Source organism: Tympanuchus pallidicinctus, unplaced genomic scaffold, assembly GCF_026119805.1.
Source record: "Tympanuchus pallidicinctus isolate F22 unplaced genomic scaffold, pur_lepc_1.0 scaffold1, whole genome shotgun sequence".
Taxonomy (NCBI): domain Eukaryota; kingdom Metazoa; phylum Chordata; class Aves; order Galliformes; family Phasianidae; genus Tympanuchus; species Tympanuchus pallidicinctus.
Window position 1 is genome coordinate 30,246,864 of NW_026294618.1, and position 26,310 is coordinate 30,273,173.

Below are 26,310 nucleotides of genomic sequence, written 5' to 3' on the forward strand. Positions count from 1 at the left end.
CTGCCCAGGGCCCAGTCCAACCTGGCCTTGAACAACAAGTTCAACAACAAACAACCTGGTTTTGGATGGGGCATCCTGTTCCAGCACCTTACCACTCTCATTGTAAAGAACTTCCCACTGACATCCAATCTAAATCTTCCCTCCTTCAACTTAAAACCATTTCCCTTGTCCTGCTGTTATCAACCTTTTCAAAGAGCTGATTCCCCTCCTGTTTGTAGGCTCTCTTTAGGTACTGAAAGGCTGCAATGAGGTCACACCGCAGCCTTCTTTTCTCCAGGCTGAACAAGCCCAGCTCCCTCATCCTGTCTTCATAGGGGAGGTTCTCCAGCTCCCTGATCATCTTAGTAGCTCTCCTCTGGACCCTCTCTAACACACTCTGTCTTTCTTGTACTGTACAGACCTGGACACAGTACTCCATAAAAGAGGACCAGGTGGGACTACGCTTCGGAGTGTGTGTTTACCAACAGCTTGCTGAAGCCTCATCCTTGCTGTAAGTTGAAACCATTTATAATTTCAAAAGATTCTGAAAGATAAACTGGTCTCTCCTCCAGACAGCTGCTGTCTGTTTGGATACAATAATATTCTTTGGATCCCTGTTCATAAACTTGCCTATCCCCAAACCCAAAAGGTTTGGATTTCACTTAACTTTGCACAGCACACTGCTAAGCCTCAAACCAATCCTATCTGTACCTAGGTAATGTTTAAAATCACTGACCGGTGTCCCTGATCACCTGTAGAAATGATCACTTCTGTAGGTTGTCCCCTGCAGGCATTTTGAACACTGCTGTTGAAAACAGCCATCATAGCCTGGTGGCAGCTAGCACCAATGTGTTTTGAGTAGAATCGTTTCAGTTTATCTCAGATGTCGCTCAACCTTCCCATTAATAGGTGACTGCATCTGTTGCTACTTGAGGATTCCTCTGGTATCCCAAGAGTCAACAAAGCCAGCTGCATTTTCACTTTGTAAAAGGATAATGTTCACTCACTTGAGATAAAGAAATAGACTTCAGAATGTTGCTTGAAATTAAATGCTTTTAGAGAATGGGAATTTCTAGCATGTTAGAAATTTATTTTGCACAGATCATTACCTTGAGATGAGACGTTTATTTTCAGTGCCCGTCACCTGCTTTGACTTAGTGTGAGATAATTATCTGCATTATCTAATACACCAGTGTCTGCAATTAGTGCTAGAAATGGTTATTATCCAAAGTTGATGTAGGGATGCTTTTTTCACATTTCTTTCTTAGGACATCAGACTAATAACTCAGGAACAACTTGCCCTCCAAACAGGACAGCTGTATGGGAAACATAGGTGGCCAGATTATTAAAAAGCAACAGGCTATCTTTTGAAAACAGGGGTTTTCAAAAAGAGTTTTTCAGAGGTTAAGGCTACATTCTGTTATCTTTTTCTCACAACTCTCATTTTTTTTAATTTTTTTTTAAAATGTGTATTAACTGCTGAATAAACATAAAATATCTGTCAAAAAGCAATCCGGTTTTCAGGGTTTAGATAAAAATGATACATGGCCAGATGAAGAGATTTTTTAGGTGATTCCATGCATGTTTCAGAGAGTCATGGTATGGCTTAGGTTGGAAGGGACTTGAAAGATCATCAAGTTTCGGCCTCCTTGGCTGTAGATCAGATTGTCCAGAGCCACACTCATCTTGGCCTTGGCCTCCAGGGATGGGGCATCTATAGCTCCTCTGGGAAGCCTGTGCCAGTGTCTCATCACCCTCTGAGTGAAGAATTTCCTTCTAACCTCTAATGTAGATCTCTCTTCTTTCAGTTTAAAGCCATTTCCCCTTGTGTTATCACTCTCAGACTGTGTAAGAAGGCAGTTTCCTTCCTGTTTATAAGCTCTCATGTACTGAAAGGTCTCAATGAGGTTTCCTCAGAGCCTTCTTTTCTTCAGACTGAGCAAGCCAAGCTCCCTCAACCACTCTTCATAGTAGAGATGCTCCAGCACTCTGATTATCTTTATAGTCCTCCTCTGGGCAAATGCTTCCGTGTCTTTCTTGTGCTGGGGGCCTCAGGCACGGACACATGCATTTTTGCATGCACTTGAGAGTCTGTCTTCAACCTGATGAAGTTTATCCAATAGTTACTGTTTGAGCACATATATTTGAGCAGCTTTGTGTTGTGTGCTCATTCCTGAAGGAATTTTAGCATAAAATAATTAGAATATTGAAAAAAAAAAAAAAAAAAATCTTAAGGAAGTGGTAACATTCTCTAGAGAATAGATGTTATCTACAAAGTTGTTACATTTCTAAATGTGTTATGGGCCTTGGAGAGATGGAGAAGGTCTTCCAGACATTATATAAGGCAAAGAACAGACCTCTGAAAAACAAAATGAAGATAAGGCTGTTCCATGGTGTAGTCTCCAGCATGGCTACACAGATACATCTTTTTGTGTAGGCTTGTATTGTGGTTACCAGGTGTTGCTTCAAGAATAATGCTTGCATCACAAAATATTCACTTCTGTTTTCTTTCCTTCGTTTGTCATACTCAACAGATATGCTAGCATGCTCCCCTGGTACTACAGATATCTTGGTTTTATGATATTTTCCTTGAAGGAAAGATTTGTTGAGGTTTTAACAAAGGACATTATAATAGAGAACACGCAGCTTTCCAAGTAGTAGCTTTTTCCTGAATGTGTGTACAAATTGTTCAGCTGCAGACTTCTGTTCTCTTGTGTATTTTTTGGTAAATGTTCCAGCTGAAGAACTGAGTAACATCTACTCAGAGAAGTTTCTAAGTGTAAGATGCTCTGCTGGGAAAGATGATCTGTAATTTTAAACCTGCTTTCACTACAAGGTTTACAGAACTCAATCTTGCACTCTAAACTGATGTGCTGCTTTCCAAAAAGATGTTACTAGCAACATCGTTAGTTTTTAAAGGAGAATGTCACAGTCACGGTACTTGATTTCAGGCTAATGATGCAAGTGTGTCCTATGAGACCGTGTTTTCAGATCAATCAGGGACATGACCAGTGAGTTTTAGGGATTTTCAGGATTAATTCGCATTTAAGAAAGCCTTTGAGGATCAGCCTCTGACATAGGTTTCAGAATTCTCCCTAATGCCCACTGGCTTGGAATTCAATCCCACAAAAGTTTCTGAATATGTTTGTATCCATAGGAATGACTACAGACACTAGTGTAGCTAGTCTGTGCTGCAAGTGGGATGCGGCTGCTAGAGTAAAATTTTCACAGCTCCGTGTATAGGTTTCATATTAGGGAGAACTAATGGTTCTCTGAAAAAGAGCTGAGAGGGAGCTCTGAGAATGGCTGAAGATAAATAGTAAGGAACAGGTGTGTAAGTAAAGCTGATTTCAAAGATCATATGAGAGCTGATTTAAGATGTTGCCTTAGATACTTGCATCCCTGAAAGGCTGACTCAGTTTTAAAGTAAGCTTTGGAAAGTCCAGTTCCAGCCCCAAATTCTGCTTTTTTAAAAAAACAAAAAACAAAGAACAAAGAACAAAAACAAAAAAAAAAAACAAAACAAAAACAAAAACAAAAACAGATTGGAATAGCCACTGAATGGGAGTGAGAGAGGGAGGAAGAGAAAAAGATATCAGAAACAGAGGGCTATTTTTCCTATGGTGTCTATGGACCTAAAACCAAAGAGATAGCTCTATAAGTTCTCTAAAGATATTAGACGAAAAGAAGTGGAGGGAAGAAAAGAGAGAGGAAGTTGGAAAAGAACAGAAAAAAACCCTCCAAACTTCTAGATTTCTCTAAATGAGACTAAAGTCTTGGGCAGGTATTGCTGGCAATTATCTTGGTGTCAGTACTGTGACAGCACAACCACACTTTCAATAAAACTGCAGATTCTCCAATGTATTTGTGAAATGACATACTATTCATCACCTGTCTTGAATGAGTGGGATAGAATGAGTAGCAAAGATAGTACCTGCTGCACTTTTAGAAAAGTGGTACATCTTCATACAGTAGTGCAAGCATGGTTTGGTCTTCATGTTCTGCCATACTAAAAAGCATTGCACTGAGATAATAGTCTTTTGAGTGAATTGTTTTATTCTGTTCTGGTAATTACTTGTCTTGAGCTGTACTGATGTACATGTATTTTTTAATCATAAAATAAATATCAAATACATTGTCTAGAGCTAAAGATCAAGATTCTGTAACGTCTTTGTCAGTAATTCAGGGAAAAAGTACAATCTACAATTATCATTCTTACCTCTTAATCTGTAGTAAGCTTGGTGACTGGCTAAAATCTGCTTCACTGATTCTTGTGGGCAAATTTTCACACCAGTAGAAAAAAAGGGTGATCTCTTTGTTCGGTGTTTTGCCATGTCAAATATCCTCCTTATAGTTGACACTCTGGACCTCTTCGTTGTTCTTTCTGTTTTGTCTGAGCCTGAGGCATCTGCAAGTTGTTTGGCTTCACCACGATTTGTTTTATTGGGGATTTCTGAAAAAGACAAAAAGTAAACATATACATAAATGTACATTGCATAGGTATATGCAAGATCATGTTTAAAAAAATGAATGCAAATATATGGGCTCTTTGTGTTATTGTCAGTATACTGGATTAATTGTCCAGTGTCACATTGGACAACTGGGATTGAAAAACCTGATAAGTAATTTACTTATAGCTCATCATATAACTTTCAGGTCAAACAAAACAAAAAGTTTCTGAAGCCCTAAATCTTGTTTTCAAAAGAGATTTTGTGTTAGATCCACAAAAGATACTTAGGCACTTGAATTAGTGCTACAGCATCTCATTTATGTATAAGTCTGTAATGAAACGTAAAGCACACTAATAAATAGCTATTTGGATCCTGGAGAAAGTGAAGCACATCTTTATTACTGTATAAAAAGAATTGTATGCTAACAGATATGAGAAATAGCTGTGCTCTTTTTGATGTTCTAATCTTCACTATGGGCTTCTCGGCACATCTCTCTTCATTGGGTTCAGGCTTGCACCCACTCTTGGAACCAGACACTGAAAAACATTCTTTCAAAAGCTAAACAGGAGTTTGATTGTCTTTGGGGACAGAAATATCTTTCTCCAGTCTTTCACTTCACAGTGCACTGCTCTTTCCATCCCTCACCAAAACTGAAATACTAATCAGAACAGACTGCAATTATGCATCTTTGCCACTTGATGATAGTGACCTGAGTGCTCTCAATAGATCTTTAATTATTCCCAGCAAAGCGGAACAGCTACATTAGAAAGAGTGAGATCAGTGAGTGGTAGAAATAGCTGGAGAAATAGTCTCCAAAAAATTAAGAGTAAAACATTGTCAATTTGGTAGAGTAAGACTAACAAACATTATCATGTTCTTATATAAATAAAGAGAAACTAAGGAAGCTAAAATCACATTGACCATATTGTTATTTAAATGTTTAAAGACAAGTTGGCAGATAAATGATAAGAGAAAAATTAAAGAAAATCATATTATTGCAAAAAGAATAGCATTCCAACCACAGAATGGGAGAAATTCTACCATCTTTGTCAGTTTGCATATGTACGTGTATGTATATCTCAGTTCATATTTAACTTCAGAATTAACATTCAGTATTTACTGTAAGAAGCATAAAAATGACACATATATTATGAAGTAGACTTTGAGATGGAAATTAGTTGACTGCTTGATTATGAGGAATGTTTTACTAATGTAAATGCATATACAGTGAAGACACACATGTGATTGTTATGGCCTAGCAAAACATGCCAGAAGCAGCAGCCTGCAGGCCTAGAAGTCTCTAAATGTTGCAAGACAAGGGAAAATGATGATGCAGTCATATAGTGTTATAAAATCCAATTGAAGTAATTATTTTCCTCAATAATGTCAGATCAGTGAAGATTCCTTAAAGGATCTTTACAGTAATAAGGAATAAAAAGAACTTGCACTGTGAAAACATGGCTGGGGGTCCACCAAAAACTAAATGGGACCAAACACTGGATCATTTGAGACACTGAATTATTTTAATGTTATATGAGGAGAGAGTGATAGATTTACCATCAAGGAAAATACAATGCCAGTAAAATCTTAAAGCTGCCCTCTGTAATCCTCTTGAAGAAAATACCAAAAATCTATGTGGAAAGAAGCCAGCTGTAAGTCTATTACCTGTTACAAGCTCTATTAACTGCTATAGCCCAGCTGCCCAGGCAGTCTGACCAACTGGGACAGAGGATTTTTCCATTAAGCTCTTTGATGGCTTTTGCATGGAGCAGAGGCCTTTCTTCGAGGATTTGCTTCTTTCCTAGGATTTGCCCCTTAGTCATTAACTTGAATTAAGAATTATACTATTCATAAGACTGACAAAGGAGATTCTTCACAAATGATTGCTGTAATGACCTCGAATTCTCTCCCTGTTCTCAAATTAGGGTTGCTATTTGGGGTTTTCCATCCGAAAAGTGACCATACTTTATCTGCATCTGTTCTGCTGGCCTACTCAGGGTAGGTGTCAGGTTTTTTTCTTTTTCTTTTCCTTCTGTTTTTATATTTATTTATTTATTTATTTTTAACGTAAGGAATATGTTGCTTAAGCATGCTTACTCTAATAGGTTTAATTCCTTTTATATCTTTTAGTTAGTGAATTTCCTTCATTAAACTTTATTATCATCAGTTACTATTATCATCAGTCTAGAAGTGACTTTTTTTGCTAAATTCAAGCTCAATTTGAATTGGAGAAACATCAAAACATCAACCATCCTCTCTCCAAATTATTTTTTAATACTTATTTCCTAACATTAACTAAGTATGAATGGAAGAAGACTGGTTCTGTTTGCAAACATTATTTGTTCATAAGTCTTCAAGCTGTGCTTTCTTCCATGTCTTTGGAAATTTTGAATAGGTAAATTTTTACCTAAGAATAAGTTAATTTCGTCTAAGATGATTCACCCATGTGCTTGACTATAATATGACTCCATCTTCAGCTTACAAAATGCTTTTCTTTCAATGGCCTAGGTTGAGCAAAATTATAAAAGGATTGTGTTATTATAACACTGAACCATTTCCTTTTTGCTGTTCAACACAGTAATTGGGTGAACTGGCAAGATGTAAATTTTACAGGGTACATAATTAATTGTGTAAAAGAATTTCAAATAATACAAAGATGTTTTACTGTTCTTAAAGATTAAGTTTTATTTCTAATATTTTGCTATCGTCATTATCTTTTCTTCAATATATGGAGTTAATGTACTTAATGTTTACTCTGCCCAATTTGACTTTGGTGACTGTCTCATCTCAGTTATACTTTTAAAAGATAAGTCTAACATTTTTAGGGTTTTTTGATGGTTTTAGATCAGAAGAGTAAATAATTGTCAAAGTCTGTTAATATTTTACTCTGTTTAAGCTTAATCTCCAGGGTGCCTTGCACGGAACTGCAACTGTCCTTCCTTATGCTCACATCAAATAGTCTGCATAATTATCCCCATTTTCTGAATTCTCTATTTGGGGAAAAAAGTGATGTAGTTTTACATCACTTGTATCAATGTCAGTTGATATTTCTCCTGAATTTAGACAAATATGGCAATGATTTTTTGAAATGTGATAAAGCACTTTTCAAAGCATAATAAAGCAATCTTGATCATATTGGAATCTAATCAAAAGTGCTTTAATGTTCATGGTAGTGCTGCTGGTTCTTCAGATTTTGTTTTTAGGAAGATAAACAGTAATAATTTCTCAAAAAACTTGAAATAATCATTTACTTTCTGTACAAATTTTTTTCATGCCTAGTTCTTAATAGTAATAGTTTTGGAGGCCTCTGATTTTGTCACTGGGTTTTTGTTTGCTTGATTATTTGTTTTAGCAACAGTGACAATCTTTGTGTAGGAACATTTATCTAAAACATGAATTCAGAAGCAACCTTTTCATTTCAACTGACCAGGGAAGAATGTTAAATGTGGTAACATGGTTTTAGCAGCAAAATTCAGGATGATATGAGGACAAAGCTATTGAAGTCTGAATAATTCATCATTAAAATCATCACAAGATTTGACATGTGTGAACAACATGATTAATCTGAAAAATAAATGGATATTCTTAGGAAAGAGAGGAATACTTGATTGATAAATGAGATATATAGCTTTCAATGTGAAATAATTATTAATTAAAAGACAAGTCTTATGTAAGAGGATCTACTGAAATAAAACAAGAGAAGGGCTTATCAAAGAAGACGAATTAAAGAAAGATGCCATAAATGTGTTTATGTGACCTAACAAATATACAGCAGGACTAAAATGGTTAGCAACCCCCATGTTGATAATTAATCTAGTTAACAAAACCAAGGATGACTAGTAATGGAAAAAGCAAGGATGACTAGTCATAGTTGATCCTGAGATCTATGAAAGGACTGATTACTGTAAATACCAGATGGAGAACAGAAAGCACAACGGAGGATGTCTGTGTCTCTCAGAATCAGTTTTCTCCTGTCGTGGGAGTAGCAAGGACCCAAATTCAAATGGCACATGCCAGTAACAGACAAGGTGCCTCTAATATGTTCTCTCCTTGTCTTCCTTTTAATATCCCTTTAATGCCACACTGTCTCAATCCCCTTGTGTGGAATGGTCTGATCAGACTGAAGGGGCTTAGATGAACAGGGAAAAATTAAAATATGGCACAACTTTATGATTAAATGCAGCCTAGGTCCTACATATGTGTACAAGACTATATGGTTTACTTATATTTATATTTGATACTGTATATTCTTCAACTACTGTTGATGCAGACAGTATCGTAATTTAATTAAGTAATTTTATTTCCTTAAAATTAATATTGACAAAAGTGAGTCAGCTATTTGGCATGTTGTCTTGTGTGAATGTCATTCTTATGTGTCACTGCACAATAACATTACCTGTAGAATGAAGCCTTGGTATCAGGATGTGGCAAAGAGCTGTGAGGGACAGGGACAAGTCTCCAGACTGGAAGACCCTCTGTTTAGTTGACTGATGTCCACTAGAAACCTTCCCTTTAAGTATCATGAACCTGATGTGCTATCCCTAGGAGTACAAAAGCTCCAGTGTACTGACTGTGTAGCTTGTTTCTTACTATATTCAGCATCACTTACAAGCCAAGGAATTGATGAACATACAACAAATCTGGTCCCTATATCTCTCACTTGCATTCCACACGACAAAATGCTGCCTGCACATGTTCACAAATGTCCTGGTTTCAGCTGATTTCCTTTTTGGTGTCTGGTGTAATACCATGTTTTGGTTTGGGGAGAAAAACAATGTTGATAAGATACTGACGTTTCTAGTTGTTGCTGAGTGGAGCTAGACAGAGCCAAGGATGTTTTAGGTTCTCATACTGCCCAACCAGCAAGGAGGGGCACAATGAGCTGAAAAGAGACAGAACCAGGACAGATAACCTATGCTGGCCGAAGGGATATTCCATACATCATGAGAAAAAACTGAAAACTGAGGTTGAGTTGGCTAGGTGGGTAGCCATTGCTTTGAGATTGGCTGAGCATCAGTCAGTATGTGGTGAACAATTCCTTTGTGCATCACTTGTTTTGTAAATATGTATATATACATATAATTATCATTACATTTTTTTCTCTCCTGTGCACAATCCTTTAAACTAACCTGGGTTTATATTTTGGTACAAAAAATCTTTGTTTTCATCAACCAGGGTGCTTTAGATGTCTGTCAGTAAATGAGAAGGATTTCATATCTGCAAGTCATTAATGCTGAGAAACTAAATTAGACATCATGGTCCTCTAGTTGTTCCCAATTACTTGCAGAAATCTGTGTGATTTTGTATGCCAGGTGGAGAAACACAGTTGTTAAATCAATCAGCATCAGAAAGAAGGCCAAGAAGATGGTCATTTGAAACATAATATTTATGAAATGTGATCTTAGGTCTTGTTACAAGCCAACAAAATTATTTCTTCCTCTCTAAGTAGACAATTTGGTAGCATCCTTGAATCATTGTAACTAAACAACTCACAGTGTAAGAATTCTGGTGAATTATCTGCCTCTTACAGATGAGAACAGAAAACATAATATGCCACTGGGAAAATTTGACTGCTTTTGTGAATAGAGTTATCATATACAAACCAGCAATGAATTCACTTTTGCTGTAAATGCAGCCCATACCATCCACAAATACTGAACATGTTAAAACCTTTAGAATCAAAACATGATTCTGATGTATTTCTTTCCTAACTGAAAGTCATGTTTTCCTTGGCATCATACGTCTCATTTAGAGCAGAAATATATTATTTCACTTTCAGACAGATAAGTGCAAGTTCTGGTGAGGAATCTTCATTGTTAATTCTTATCTCTACTAACTTGTGCTGCTGGGATTCAAAGAGAAAATATCGAATGCCATCCAAGGTTTCACTGCTATCATTTGGATTCTGTAACAGGCTAAGATGCATCACTGAGACTAGAAACAGTATTGAAGAATGAATACTTTTAATCTTGATGTATGAAATATACACATATCTGTGTTACTTTGGCCATCGTAAAAACATTTGGCCTGAAGTTATCTGCTTTGGTTTCCATCAAAGAATTTAAGAAAGTGCTTTAAATATTTTAGTTCTTGGAGGAACGCATCCAATCTTCGGTGGTAAAACACTCATTTGAGCACCTCTGCTATTTGTTTTTCTAACCAGTCATACTAAAAATGTATGACCAGCCTCTGAGAATTCACTGAAACAGCATAAGTGCAAATTACAGTAATATTTTGCGACATAAATAAAGATTTCAGCAGTTGTGATGGTACAGGTCAAAGACTGTGTTGAATAGACATTGAAGTAGCTCTGCTCAGATATGACAACTATTAGGATGGCTGATTCTTTCTTATTTTAACAGAGAGTGATTTGGTCTCAACAATACTGAACCAAGATGAATCGCTGAAAAGCACTAAGTGTCAATCTGCACAGAGCAAGTTAGGTTGGAAGGACAGCTGGAGATATACTTGTCCAGTTATTTGATCTAGATCAAGTTTATCCTTATTTGATCTAGATCAAATTTATCCACTTTTGAGGGAGAAGGAAAGAGGAAAGAGAAGTTGATTGGAACTGTCACCATAGAGCCATAGCAAAGTCATAAAGTAAAAGATGAGTGCATTACTACCTCCTTCCCAAAATATCTGGGACTTCTGTATTGACTAATACATAGGAAAGGAGCACACCTACTAAAACCGGCACTGCAGGTAACTTAGGTTCAGGGATCCTAAGACTGTTAATGCATGATTGGATAATGCCTGAGAAAGCTAGTGAAAGATTCAGAGAGGTAAACAAGCAGATATTCTTGGCTCTGCACTGAAGTAGAAATTTTAGAGCCAATAGAACTTCACTGCTGAAAAGACAAGCATGATGGCCTAAGTTCAATCATTTATGTAGGCTCCTGGTTTTCCTAATTTTTAAACAGAATCTGGGTCCTCCACATGCAGGTGTTTTTGTGATTAGACAGCTGCTTTAAGACTCAGTTTGCTAAACTGCTGTTGACGTGCTTAATGACTCTAGAGCCTCTTACAGGGGAGTTTCTTTGTGATACCTCTGGTAGTCATGCTCTTGTGACATGAGGATAATGATGTTGCTCTGTCAGGCTGTATGCTTGCATATTGTGGTAAGTCATGCTGAAATTACCTAAGAGAATATAAACACACCTGCAATGTGGCAGATGTGTTTTAAAACTGGCAAATTGCATAAAGCATGCAGGATATTGTACCTGATAAAATCAGAAAAATAATAGAGAGGGACTAAATGCCTTTTGCTTTGATCCAAAGTGACATAAAATAGGACAGAGGTACCAAAGTAAAGGGGAAAACATGTTTTTCCTTCTGGCAAGAAGAAATAGGTTTTGTACATCTGATGAATGCAGTCTATTTCTCCTAGTGCACCACTGAAGCCACTAGGCTTCAGTTAACAGTTAACTCCGCAGTTAACTTTGGAATAGAGATTCACATAAACTGTAATTTGGGTTTCTAGCAGGCTAAGACGCCAAGTAGAATCCTAGAACATCCTGAGTTGAGAGACCCATAAGGATCATCAAATCCAACTTCTAAAATCAAGATCAACTCCTAAAATTATTTTGTTGTTACCTACAAATATTATTTGTAAAGTGACTAAGCATTTTATGATTAAGCATGTTTGTCTTGTCCACGGTTGTAGTCAGAAAAAATACTCACCCAGCTAATGGTTCAGTCAGTTATAATTTACTAATTGGTATTTAATGGATGTGATGACATCTAGAATTAATCTTTAAGATTCCATGTCAATATTTTGTAATTTTATTCAGGTTTTTTGGCTCTTTTAAAAATATATAGGAATTAAATAACCCCCATATATATTTCTTTTGTAATGTTTTACTTCTCAATACATATATTTTTAATGTTTTACTTCTCATCTCTTTATAAGCATAGCCAGGACAGCAATCTTTAACTTTGTAATCTATACATTACGTGTGAATGTAGAGAATACCAGTGCAGAAAGCTGACGTCTTCTCCTTTCTTTCTTTCTTTGAAGCCTTATGTGCTCTTTTACTTGCACTGTGTTTGGCAGGGAATTGCTTAACCCTTTTTTCAAGGGCAATTATAGTAATGAAGATCTGTAATGGCTGTTGTTGAATTAGAACAGTTGAGAGGGAAGGAGTAAGTCAGAATGAATTAAAATGATTTCAAAGACCATACAGAAATCTTTTGTGTCCTGGAGAATGACTGAGTAGACAGAGAATATTTGCTTGCTGATTAAAAACTAACACTAAGCAGCCATTCATGTTCTGTCTCCTTTACATTCTCAGTATCAAGTTCTAGGATTTACTCAGAATTAATGCGTAGTTTGGGGAGTTTAGAGCTTCCCTAAATTTTGCTGGTTTGTCTGACTGCTCAGTGTTTACAAGTTCAGTAGTTAATAACTACTGTCCTATTTTTCTTGTATAGTTTTTGCCATCACACAAATTTTGTTCCCCTCACTTTCCCTTCCTATAATTAGTGACAGTTTGCATTAGGACAGTGGCAAAGATCTGAGTTCAAGTACTGAGGTCATATCCTGGATTTTGGCACTAGCCATGACCAAAGATAAACACTCCATCTCTGAAGGCTTTATGTTGCTCCCTACAGTTTCCTGATTGTTAGCTGTGGAATTGGAGGTATTCCTCCAATTAGCATTAAGGTGGATGACTCCTGAAATAGGAGTAGGGCAAAAAGGATCAACAGACATTTCTAAGCAAATTCCATTTTACCTTGAAATATCGGAACTTGAATTTCAGATACTTTCTTTCATGATGAAAATAACAACCAACCCTATAAGTATTTGGAGATTTTATATTTATTGTTATTTTTTGTTAAGATGGAAGTATACTATATCTTAATCTTTTGTTTTCTAGTTTCTTGGAGTTGAAATATACTTCAAAATGGAATAGCCCTAATCCTCTATGCTAGGATAATTGATGAGTGATTAAAATAAGTATTCACACCTCTGGGAGAGTCTGCATACTTTCAAAAATGTTTTCCTGAAGTACCTGACCCTAATTCTAAGTCACAAAATATCAGTTCTGGATGCAACTCTGCTCTGGTAAAGGAGATTCCTAAGACTTAATACTTATTAAATCCTTTGAAATTTGTATGCATATATTTGAGATAACAATGCAATTTAGAGATATTAAATATGGCATAACTAAATGACAGTAAGAAGTAATTACTATATGTTTGTTCATATCAAGCTGAATTTTAAAAACTATTTGGAAAGCATTTTTCTAATATGTTAGAATTTTTTTTTCTCTATAAAGCCATCAATAATTAAAAAATTAAAAGACTATCTATCTATATACACATGTAAATATATAAGCTTTGTTATAAGCAGCTGCCATTGCAATTAGTTGTTATATTTGAAAGGACAAGAATATATTATGTAAAAAAGATTTCATGGAAATAAATCTTTGATTCACTTGAGCAAAGTATAAAGCAGTTGTGATGTTGGCTTTTAATTTGATTAAGGAAATGGCAAAGTGTAAAAGTGGAAAAGTTAGTAAGAAAACTCCCTCAGAATTAAAGACTTTCCCCAGACTTCTAAATATATTGAATGTGAACTGAACAGGGAAAAATCTCATCAACTTTTCCTTTCTATTGTTGAAGAAACTTTAAAATTGCTTTGAACTTTTTGATGTTTTGAAAAGGTGTAGTAATTACATGTTTTACTAAGTTCACCAAAGTTGTCTATATTTCTGTTTACTTGGAAATAATTTCACAAATCAATACTTCATTTTACTTTCATTGAGATCTGTTTATCAAAATGTGTTTAAAAAATCATACTGTGTATCACAAAAGGAGAATATTCTGTCCTGTTACTGTGATTATAGGGTGTTTCCTTTCTGTTTTATCTTTCCCTAAGATGTACTTATGTTAGCAAATGTATCCTTTTTATTTTCCTATTGTAATGTCTACGTTTTCCTGCTTGTTCTGTTCTGCACAGAGCAATTTCTTGTTTATTTGTAAGTACATTTTCTTCCTAAAGAATTTGTGCATTTTAAAGTTTCTGAACTTTCTAAAACTGACAAATAAATACAAAAATATATTTTATTACTTTCCCTTCGTTTCAAGGATAATGGATAACCTCTAGCAATGTCAGCACTTTCCCAGATGCTCTGTCAGTTATTTTAGCCCTTCCATATAAATGTTTTTGAAATTAAATATATTTTTTTACAACAGAACATATGCAGGTAAAACAAAGGGAACACACTTGAGAAATGTCAACCTTTCTCTTTTCAACTTTACAACAGTCTCGCAAACTGTGGTGTCTCTTTCAGAATTGTCATGACTCCAAATTCCAGAGAAGTAACAATGAAATAAATTCTGTGATAAAATGACTTGCTCTTTCCATTCCTTTTCAACCAATGCAGTGTAAATTAGTATAATCCGTTTATATATGAACTTACCTCTGCTTCCCTGAACTTGGAGAGCAAGGCAAATGGCCAAGAATATTAATCCAGTTTTCAAATGCATTCTGTCTGTTGATCATTCACGGTTTTCAAAAAAATCATACAAGGAACTACAACATTGAGGTCAAGTTGAAGTTTTTTTAAGAACTAAAATCCCCAAGTAACTTCCTTCTTCTTTGTTTGATGTTTGATTTTTTGTTTGTTAGTTATTTTTCAGGTGTCTTCAGCTGTGGACTGGTTTGAATCACGACAAAGTGAAGAGTGCAACAGGTTTCAGGATGCAAGAGCTGGACAAACACCTCCAAAGCAAACACTTCTAGCCTGGGGGACAGAAGTGGTAAGACAAGAGTGACGATGTTTTAAAAAAAAGCAGTGTCTGTTTCTGGAATAATCTTTTTATCTGCTGCTCAGACATAATCCCTCTTACGGTCCAGCTGGAAGAGCTTTCTTCATCTTATTAACCTTCTGGAGCAGCATCTGTCAACTCCAGTAGACTTCAGTAGCACTATGATAAACAACGGAAGTCTCTTCTGGTGCCTATTGCCTTTGAACACTGATCATTTGGGCTTTGCAGGGGTACGGCCCATAAGCAGAGGTGAAATAATGGGGTGAGTTGATAGTGCTATTTTCGAACCTGGGATCACGAAAAACAAGGAATTTCCTTTGAAGAGGAAGACAGATTTTTCAGAAAGAATATACTGTATTCAACTTACCCTCTGCATTTGACTTGAGAACCCCTCTCTGTCCTCATGCCAAAAGGTTGCTGTTGAGATATTCCTATCACGGCAGTAGTGATGCTGTTCTGTGACAGCAGGGAAACTACATGACTCAGCAGTTAATTGCAGCAGTGTTCAGGGCTGGCACAAGCTTATTCCAAATTAGTTATGGGGGAGGGAAGATGCTGCATGGAAGAAAAATAAGAGACAGTGGGAAATGCTGTTTCAAGCATCCAGCCATAACCAAGCCATGAACTGTCAGTGAGTGAATATTTTTAAACAGCTCTGGTTCAGTTTCTCAAATAACTATTCCTGTTACATATTTGGAATGTGACATTTTTGTTTTCAAGAATGTTTTATAGTGCTTTACACCTAAAAAACTACTAGGTGGGCGTTTGTAAAGACCCATTTAATTTCAGAGATTTCTGTGCAGCTGTGCTTTATCATAGGAAATACCTAGTTTGGTAGCAAGAATCTGTTTCCTTGCACTGTAAGTACAGGTTTCTTTAAGAATAACCTTCATCTGAACCCAATCAGTATTCTATTTTTACTTGGGATTTAAAAAATGGCAGCTTCCCTCTCATCCTGAGATTGACTAATGTTAGCTGTTCAGAAAAGATAGTAAAGAGATGACAGCACAAAACCAAGTCTGCTTCTTCTTATTTTTCAATTTTTTTTCTGATTTTTAGTGCTCATTGTAATGCTTTATGTATTTCATTTCACGTGCACTGCTTTAACATTCCAACAAAACAAACTAGGAATTTTTCAGTAGCCCGATGCATGATCAAGATTTCTCAAGATTTCAAGATTTGAATATTATAGGACTGACTTTACATATTTCATATTTCATAATCTTATGGTATACGTTATAGTGATAGAAGCACTACCTCTATAATCCAGGCAAATTTTAGCACACATTTGTAGACACAAATTTGCAGATGAATGAAGAAATTCCCCCATTATGTTATCTTATTTTTGGCTGCTTTAGCTTTGGATCTGCAACTTTTGGAAACAGACATTTTCTCATAGCAATGAAATCAACTTTTTCTGGTGTTACCATTTCAAAATTCATGGTTCGTATTTCTGAAAGTCACAGTCTATTTCTTCAGAGCAACTTAGGTACCAAACTTCCTATGGAGTTTAGCAGGAATATGATCCTTTAATTCCGTTATGAATCTAATTTAAGCATCAGAATGAATTTTGAAAATATGCCATAAAGAGATTTTCTTAATAACTGTGCAAGGCTTTTAGTGAAGCCTGAACCAAGAATCAGAAATCTTTTACCAAAGCCATAATTTAAAAGTATTAAGTGAGCCCTTCACATGTAGAAGTTACGCAAACAAGAAAACATGCTTTTATCTTTCATATAATTTAAAATAAGCATATCTAGGAACAATCCTAGAAGACTCCACAGTGTTATTTAACATCAAGATATGATTTCAGGAAAATATTGAGCACCATGGATAAAATGACTAAAAACTGTAGGGCTGGAGTCTGCATAAATTGGTCTGGTATTTAACTCATGAATATTTCAGGCTTTTTTTTCTGTTAAGGCGATATATTCTATGTATTTCCATATAATTAAGAAATTTTGTAACTAGGCTTGATAACTGCCACATTGGAAGCAAAGAAAAATGATAAACATTAAAAGCTAAAGTAGTATTATCTAGGGACTACTCTATCTCTGAATACTGTAGCACTTAATTATAGGTCACTGTTAATTAATCTAGAAGTGCTTCCTTTAGTTGATTTGCTGACGACAGTGGTTATATATTCTTAAAGAGACAATTAAAAAAAAATCTACTGAAATTCAACAGTGCATTACAAATATGCTACCAAGATGTGGGAAGGGCAAAAGTGTATACTAAAATATCCATTCATCCAAGATAAGTGCTCGCAAATGGTTTAAATTAGACCTGTTAATGGCAAATTTCAATGAATCACTGCACATACCTAAAATAATATGCTGACATGCTGTTTAAATACAACAAAAGCTGTTTCCTTTGTTTGCAGAAAAATGACAATATGGGCCATCAAGGATGTTGTTTTGAAGACTTTTTAGGCAAATGGTGGGCAAAACTGGTGCCACATAAGGATGATCTGAAATTAGTTATGCATAGTACTGAATGTTAGGTCCCTTACTTAGATCTGAAAATCAGTGTGTCAGCTAACTCAAGTTCCCAAAGCAAATGAAATAGACTGTCTCCTCCAAGCAGAAGTTTGTACCATCTACGTTTGAGTTCTGTTTTTATATCATAGAATCATAGAATGGCTTGGATTGGAAGGGAACTCAAAGATCATCTAGTTTCAACTTCTCTACCATAGGCAGGGTTGCCAACCACTAATTCAGGTACTAGATCAGTTTGTGCAAAACACCATCCAGCTTGGTCATGAATATCTGCAGGAATTGGATATCCACACTTGTTAATTATGAAGAATCTTTTAAATAACCCAAAGTCTTTATCTGACTCCATAGGACACAGAGTGGTACCTGACAGTGGGCACACACCAGATACAAATGCAGGCTTTTGAATGAAATGGAGGAAACTGCTTCTTTCTTTGCTGTTAAGAACCTCTCAACCTCTGTATCCACAAAAAGAAGGGATGAACATGAGAGTTAGAAAAAAATCTGAAGGAACAAAAAAGATAGTAGGTGTAAGAATCACAGAATCACAGAATTGTAGGGGTTGGAAGGGACCTCCAGAGATCATCGAGTCCAACCCCCCTGCCAAAGCAGGTTCCCTAAACCAGGTCACACAAGTAGGTGTCCAGGCAGGTCTTGAACATCTCCAGAGAAGAAGACTCCACCACCTCCCTGGGCAGCCTGTTCCAGTGCTCCGTCACCTCACTGTAAAGAAGTTCTTGCGCACATTTGTGCGGAACTTCCTATGCTGCAGTTTCCAGCCGTTTCCCCTTGTCCTGTCTCCACTCACCACTGAAAACAGTCCGGCCTCGCCATTCTGCCCCCCACACCTTAGGTATTTATAGACCTGGATCAGGTCCCCTCTCAGTCTTCTTTTCTCAAGGCTGAACAGACCCAGTTCACTCAGCCTTTCCTCATAGGAGAGATGCTCCAGGCCCTTCACCATCTTTGTGGCCCTCCGCTGGACTCTTTCAAAGAGTTCCCTGTCTTTTTTGTACTGGGGAGCAGAAAGAAAGAAAGAAAGAATGTCTCTTTATTCCCCTTTCTCATGCAACTAAAGCATTGATAAACAAAGGTATTATTTTAATCTTAAAAAATTGAGTTGAATTATTTTTTTATTTCTAGATGTTTTTATTTGCATATTAAAGCTAATCATCAGCACTAGTCCTGTATTAATGATCTTGTCATGAAGAAAATAAATTGTCTTTTTGTTAAGCTTTTCCAGTTGAGCAGTTTGCATTTTGTCCATTACCACTTTCCAGCCATCAGGTTCTCTTTTTCTTACTGACCTGATATAACACTTCTACTTAGTGAGTAAATAAAAGAAAAAAAAAGAAAAAAAAGAAAAAAAAAATGGAAACACAGGCCCATACCTCTCAGGACAGTTAAAAATTCCCAATTGTTTTTTTTTTTCCCTTGTGTTTCATAGGCAATTTGTCTTTCTCATTTCTCTCCTGAGTTCCACTGCTGACTGTATATAACAAAGCCAAATATGGGGATCAAAAGCCCATTAATGAACAGATAACTATCCAGTCTAATGATAATTATCATTGGCAGAGAGAGTTTGAAAGAACAGTTTTCTGATACAGGCAACTCTTGTTTAAACAAGATAAAAATGAGAAGCAGAGTATAATACTTTATTGGAAAGGAGTAAAAGCAAAGAAATTTTTTTTAAATAGAATTTTGGTATATCACAAGTAGTTCAATATTCTCTCTCTTTTTTTTTTCTTAATAGCAGTAATATATAGAAACACTATGCTAATGGGAGGGTGATGAAGATTTGACCATAGGATTATAGAAGTCTTTGGCCTGAAAGTGAGATGACTGGCTGAAGAGATGATTGAATTATCTAGTTTTTCTCATAATACAAGAACAGAAAAACCACCCAGTTTAATTTTCAGACAACTACTGTCCATCTTATTCCTCATTTTGTATTGTTGGTCTCTGCAGCAGCTTACTGGGACAATAATTTTTCCAATTTGTTTGCTTTACAGAAATTTACTTCCTTTATATAAGAATAAGAAGTAAATTGAATGGTCCTCATGGAATGTGATATACATACTGTTCCCATTGCACTCTCTTGCACAATTAATCACTTATTATAAAACACCAAGGACACAGTAGGAGCTAGATCACTTCATGTTTGCTTATTTTTTATCTTCTTTCTCTATCCATCTCCATTTGCCATAAACGAAACTGAGATAGAAATTAAGTGGGCCTTTGATCTGATCCAACATGGCTATTGCTAGGCACTGAGTTACAAGCTTAGGACTGAGATGTAGGCCCTAACTTGGTCCACTTGATATTAACATCAAACTTAGTAGCTGTGGCAACTCCTGCTCATACTGAATGGTGTAGCAACCTTGTTATTTTTCTGTGATATCTCTCCTCCAACACAAGGAGTCTGATGTTTTGTTCTGCAGGCTCAGCAAACACTGTGGGATCCTGGCCTGAACATTAAGTTGAAGCAAGTGGTGCACTAATGCAATCCTGTTTCTCCTCTCACAAACACCTCTTCTGGAATCTGTAGATATCTCTACTTTTCTCTGTGATCTCCGATGGCCCTTTTGCCACTATCAACGCAGTTAGGTAGGGCTGGTCCCTCTTACTGTTTTGAGTGGGAATAAATGTTTTGAGCATATATTTTCATGAGGAGTTAAAGGTACAACTGCTGGACATCGTGATCAGTGCTTTCTTCTGAAGATTTTTATATTGTTTTATGTAAAAAGGAGCAATGAATGTAGATGTTTTTTAGTGTGATGAGGGAGATAAGGGCATGGAAAAAGCATGGTATTAACTGAGTAATTCATCATGATTTTGAGAAAAATACCCCAGACTGATAAATTATGCTCTTGTTGATAGTTATATGATATTTCTTTGATGTCATCAAATATCAAAATAGGATTTATTTTTTTTTAGTGGGCAGAGATACAGCAAGTAGGCTGTTAGCTTCCTGTCAGTGGAGATAAAGACTACAGTACATCCGCTCAAGCTGATTATCTTGTACTTGCTTGCATACCCATACAAAACTTCCTGGTATTCCTAGAACTGCTTAAGCTTAGAACACGGAGAATTGTCTTCAGCTGAACCAAGTTTCTTCCAAGTAATTTTTCTCTTGGTGCTCATAAAAGATCTTTTAGCTAAGAGCTAAATCTGGAGTTAGTTGATAGACTCTATTCAGAAAATAGTCCTAGATAGTGCAGCAAATTAAGTTGAACATTGTAGTGACCAGTTATAAAAAAAAGATAAACCTACCATATGTGTTTCTGCATTGAAGCAGGGCATGAAGAGTTGTGGTCTTTTAAAATACATTATCTGAACAAAAGCAGCTAACATGGGATAATTTACTTTCTATTTCTGTGATAACTGGGAAGTGTTTAGTAGTGAGTGAGAAACGAGAAAGAGAAAAGTGCTTGTACTCTTCTACTAGACTGGTTTTTCCTCTATGGGGGATTTAGCATGATATGTTATGCCTTATTGCTGAGACTAATTCTGTTCAGCTTTTTCTTCTACAGTTCTTTAAGCTATTCCTCAGCATGTAGAATGGTTGCATTTGTTCATCAGTATCTGACTTTTTAAATTTACCAGATGAGAGTGAGATGGGTAAGAACCATATTTCCTGTGCAGGACTGATCTGGTAGGCAAGATTTTTTGGCGGAAGAAGTGGTCTTGCAAATAACATAATATGTGCACTAATGCTCTGTGGCACTTAAACCATTGAGAGAAGAGAAATTTAAATCCTACCCAGATAAATAAAAAATACACATGATATATATATATATAAATTTATTTTCTTATGGTGGAGTTTTTTGCTTGAACAACTTTACGAGCAGATTTTTACTCTCTTTTTTCAGGAGAGGTGAGCGTTACTTTTTCCTTGGTGAACCTTGTGCCAGCACCAAGAACTCTTCCTGTCCTTACTGTGCCCCTGATCTTCACTATCTGCATATTGGTAATAGTCATTAGCTGAGTTAATGGCAGTGGTAACACTTAATTCTATCAAGAGTAAACATCCAAACTTAACTCCAAGGTTTTCTTAACACAGTGTAGGAAAACTGACAGTAGTTTGGAGGCTGCACTGAACTCTGTTTGACAAGTCTTGGAGAAGTATTTGAGTAATTTAATCTCTGTTGTTATCTTCCTTTTTTGTCTTTTTGCTTAATTTACTTTCAGTAATAAACCTAATGTGTTTGAACTCAGAAATTCTGTGAAAAATCTGTTACGTTGAAGGTTCTTTGAGAAGTAAAGTTGCATGCTGACTTTTCAAGTACTGGCCAGCCATCTAAACAATCTTGTTTTATGCTTTTGATACATTCCTGTCTCTTTTCTATAGCTGACAGTATCGTACATGTCATTGTTTAGATAATGGATTCTGTGCCTGTGCAAAAAATGTTTTTTTTTCCAGTGCTTTTATTGCTGGATCCCTCCATAGAATCTCACATGCTTTATGATTTGTTGAGAATAGGCAGTATAACATTGCCATGACTCAGATCAAGTTTTGTTCCTTGTATCATTAGTCACCTTATCTTAGACTATTAAATAAACTTGTATTATTACTTTACATTCTTTCCAAATGGTTCTGTTGCAGCTTGATTTTGCATCTCACAGCTGCATCAGAATAATAGAATTATAGAATATCCCGAGTTGGAAGGAACCCATAATGATTGTTAAGTCCTACTCCAGGCTGCATACAACCATCCCAAAATCAAACCGTATGTCTTAGAGTGTTGTCCAAATGCTTCTTGATCTCCAGCAGGTTTGGTGCCATGACTACTGCCCTGGGAAGCCTGTTCCAATAGCTGAGTTTCCTTTCATTTTGGAAATGCAGCTAATGCAACCTAATGACACTGAGATGCTTGTGCTTGTTCTTTCAAACCAATTTATAGTTCTTGTTTGTGTTGCTCAGTTGCTCTTTCTCATTTTGAAATTTTGTGGCTGATAAACTTTAAGGGAAGTATAAATTAGATGTGCTCTTATTCACTATACATTCTGAACAGGAAAAAAAATTAAGTTTTGACTACTGTGAAGTCATTCTCCTGTTTAAAAATTGCTTTTTTGCTTTCATTAAGCAGCTTGAGGAATTGTTATATATTATTTAAAAATGTTATGACCTTGCTTTTCTATGAAGCTGCCTCTTGCTTCCATTAATTTTTCTTTTTTACAGATTTGTATTTCTGGAAGTATTTCCAGTTTCAGCGTACTCGTCTGCAGAACTGGATGCATTATACATGCTCTACTGTGCATGCTGAGTAGGGCTGGGATGTTTGGCTTTGAGAAGAGGAGGCTCAAGACGAATCTTAACAGCACTTTCAGATTCCTGATGGGAAGGAGTAAAGAAAATAGAACTGTGCTCTTCTCAGCGTAGATCATTGAAAGAATAGGAGGCAATGGGCACACACTGAAATACAAGAAATTCCATTTAAACAGATATATTATATAAGGCTGATTGAACAGTGGAATGGTGTTATCCAGATACTTTGTTAAGTCTTCATTCTTGAAAATATTCAAACCCAACTGGATGCTCTTCAGCAAACTGTTCTGACTCTGGTCTTACTGTGGAATTGAACAAGATGGTAACCAAGGCCCCTTACTACCTCAGCTGTTCTGTGATTTTATAAGCATCTCGTAGTGAGTGAACAAAATCGTTGGAAAGAGGCAAATTTTTCAAATTCATTTGAGCACCACTTCAGCCTGCTGTAGGTCCTCCATAAGCCACATTTAGCTCCAAACAGTATTTTCAGTGTGATAATGTGGCCAATATAAATACACACAAATATTTTAAAGTATACTTTATCCAGAACAAAAAGAATAATTCGGTGTACAGTTAAGAGTCTATTAAGTCTAGAAAGCTGAAATTACATTTTAAGGAAAGAAAACATCAGGTTGAGTAATAAGAAAAAAAAATCTAGAATTTATTAATTTTTGAGAAAGAATTCTGCTTTCTGGCCAAAGGTCCAGGATCCACTCCTTCCCAGATCTCCTTAAGAGTTAGCAGTGGAGGCAAAGATATCTCACTGGAGGTCCCTGCATACCTGAGGCCTTCTGAAGGCAAGCAGCTTTTTATCCAGATTTATGTGCTCATGGCTGTTGCATTTGAGCAAATCCTCACTTCCTTAAGCCTAGGACCTTGCTGCTCTGCCACCATTGCTGTGCTTTTCATCGTATTAAGTACATGACAAGAAGGGAGAAGCTTGATCAGGAAATCTGTTTTACATAAGTCCTGTTGTTCATCACTCTTCAGTCCAGAATTAACCTTCAGTAGTCAATCTTTCTCTGATCCATTTTTCCATTTTTAAAAATCACATGATTCACCAAGGCAGTATTTACTCATACTGATTTTCCTTCTTTTTGGTTCCCTGCCCTACTGACTGTCAGCCCCATCTGGTCTTCTTTCCTCAGGTTTGCATCTTCTCTGCTTTACTTCTTCTCTGACCTATTTCATCCTCTCTCTTAATTTCATTCAGCTTCTTTCTGCATCTCTTCCATGTCCTTGGGCTGAAGTTATCTGTTATTTTCAAAATTAAGAATGGACGGCTGTTGTGTGGTTTAACCTCTGCCCTTTGTCAGTAACACCAATGAAAGAAGAGGCTGTTTATTTTATGTTGTACAATATCACCCTCCGCTGGCAGCTCCTTCCTTCCTTCTTCATTTCACTGCAGCCTACAGCAGTCTGTAGGTAGCTCCCGTCTTCAGAATTCACAAGAGCATTATCATTTAGAAGAGCTGCATATCTTTTTTTTTTTTTTAGGAAAAAGAAACAACAATGTCTCTGTACTTTTTTCCATGTGCCCTGCATTGGACTATGTTAAGTGTAACGGTTTATTTCATTTCTTTTTCTGGAATCTTTTTCAGTCTGACTTCTCTTTCTTAACTGCCACCTTAGAATTTACCATCACAGTGGTCTCCAGCCTTCCCATGCTACAATACAATGCAGGTTCCAGAAACCAAGCCTTATTTTCAGCTGGTTCTCTGCTCAAGCAGATAGAAATGGATTATTTTATTTTATTTTATTTTATTTTATTTTATTTTATCTTTTTTTTTTTTTTTTTAATTCCTCCAACAACAGCCCTGAGAATGTGGGGATTAAAGAGCTGGGAGTCCCTGGGGCTCCTCAGCTCTTTGATCTGGCACAGTAAAGCACAGAGACCCTTTGGGATGCACCAGCTCTTTTCATCGCATTGGCGCTCAGCCAGATAGCAACTTCTGGAGAAACCAGCTTAAGGCTGATTTTGGCTGTGAGTGTGGTAAAACAAATAGTATTCTGCACGACAGCTATATTGCTGTAAAGATGATGAAGCATGCTGTGGGGCAGTCTGAGTATCCTTGCCAATTCAAGGCTGCCTCTTTTCTAAAAGCCAAATGGCAAGATAGGATAGAGCATCTGTCCCTTTACAGGTAACACTACAGCCATCAGATTTTTTTTTTTTTTTTAAACAATTTGGGTTATGAATTCCTCTCCAATGCACCATAAAGACACCTTTTGCAACCCCCTGACCTTCTTTCTCACAGACTCATCTCAGCCTCATGCCAGAAACTCTCTGCCCCTTTCCCTTGCCTTGCCTTGCCTCATCCTCTCTTTACCATTCCTTGCCCTCTGTCTTTCAACTAATCCCTTACTAATTAGAATCTATCCAAAGGGCAAATAAACAAGAGTAGCTGAAATGACATGAAATCTGCAGGCTAATGCTTCTCTTTCTCTGTTTGTATATTTAATCCTTTTCTCTAGCTTTTATCTGCTTGTCTATTTAGATAAGAAGATGTTGTGGAGCAGGGATGCTGTGTAGATACTGTGCAAGCTCCACTTTTTTATATACTGTGGTAGCAAACATGATAACTGTTAATATCACGCTGTATCTGAAGGTCATCAGAGGCTGCTGTAGGGTGTTAATGACAATTAATTTACCGCTGTTTGCTGGAGGTCTGCTGCTGTAAACAGGTCCTGCTTGTGGAACTGAATGCCTTCACTGACGTAATCAGACCAGGCTGAAGGCTGTTTTGGGGGATTAGACATATTCTTGGGTGCTATTTTACATAAAAATATTCTAGGAGCATTGTCATAGAATAGCACATAAAATACACAGGTCTCATTAACCTGTCTTCACATGAAGATGCTGGGGGCATGTGGCATCGGAGGCAGCTCCAAGTTATTTCCTCAAGCAACTTGAATAACTTAGAATGAAAGAAAAGAGTGTCTTTGGAGAGATGCCAGCACCTTGTATTTGCTATGGATGCCTCCATTTTCAGTATGAATGACTACTCTTGAGACTTTCTTAACTCATGTAGCACTACCCATGGTACATCTGTGTTCAGATGCAGCTTGTGCTGGCAACCCAGCAGCACATGCTTAGCACTGCCTGAGAAAGTGAGGCAAGAAAAAAAGGGTGTAATTAGTAAGATAGTGAAAAGCTCCTTATTACTTTCTTAGCAGTGACTGAATTATCTAGTTTAAAGCCGGCATGTTAATCCTGATTTCAAGGACAGAATATGAGGAATCCCAGGTTAGGTTTTGTGGTAGCACTTGCTGTGGAAAGTTCACATTGGATTTGAACAGCTATTTTTTCTTGCCCTACAGTTTCTATATGAGTAAGCAT

General features: G+C 36.6%; 1 protein-coding gene and 1 long non-coding RNA gene across 2 annotated transcripts in view; one reads left to right on the forward strand and one right to left on the reverse strand.

Annotated features, from left to right (window-relative positions):
• IMPG1 (interphotoreceptor matrix proteoglycan 1) overlaps window positions 1-15,073 on the reverse strand; it is a 52,809-nt gene extending 37,736 nt beyond the window's left edge. Inside the window, exons 1-2 of the mRNA XM_052689338.1 lie at window positions 14,858-15,073; window positions 4,199-4,432 (exon numbers count right to left, since the gene is read on the reverse strand). Of these exons, the coding sequence (XP_052545298.1) occupies window positions 4,199-4,432; window positions 14,858-14,924 (301 nt within the window). The 5' untranslated portion in view covers window positions 14,925-15,073. The remainder of the gene's footprint in view (window positions 1-4,198; window positions 4,433-14,857) is intronic.
• On the forward strand, window positions 419-15,185 carry LOC128083797 (uncharacterized). Its single transcript, XR_008208194.1, has 3 exons — window positions 419-490; window positions 6,356-6,428; window positions 15,067-15,185. It is a non-coding gene; the product is annotated as an uncharacterized LOC128083797 (long non-coding RNA).
• Window positions 15,186-26,310: the final 11,125 nt, after the last annotated feature.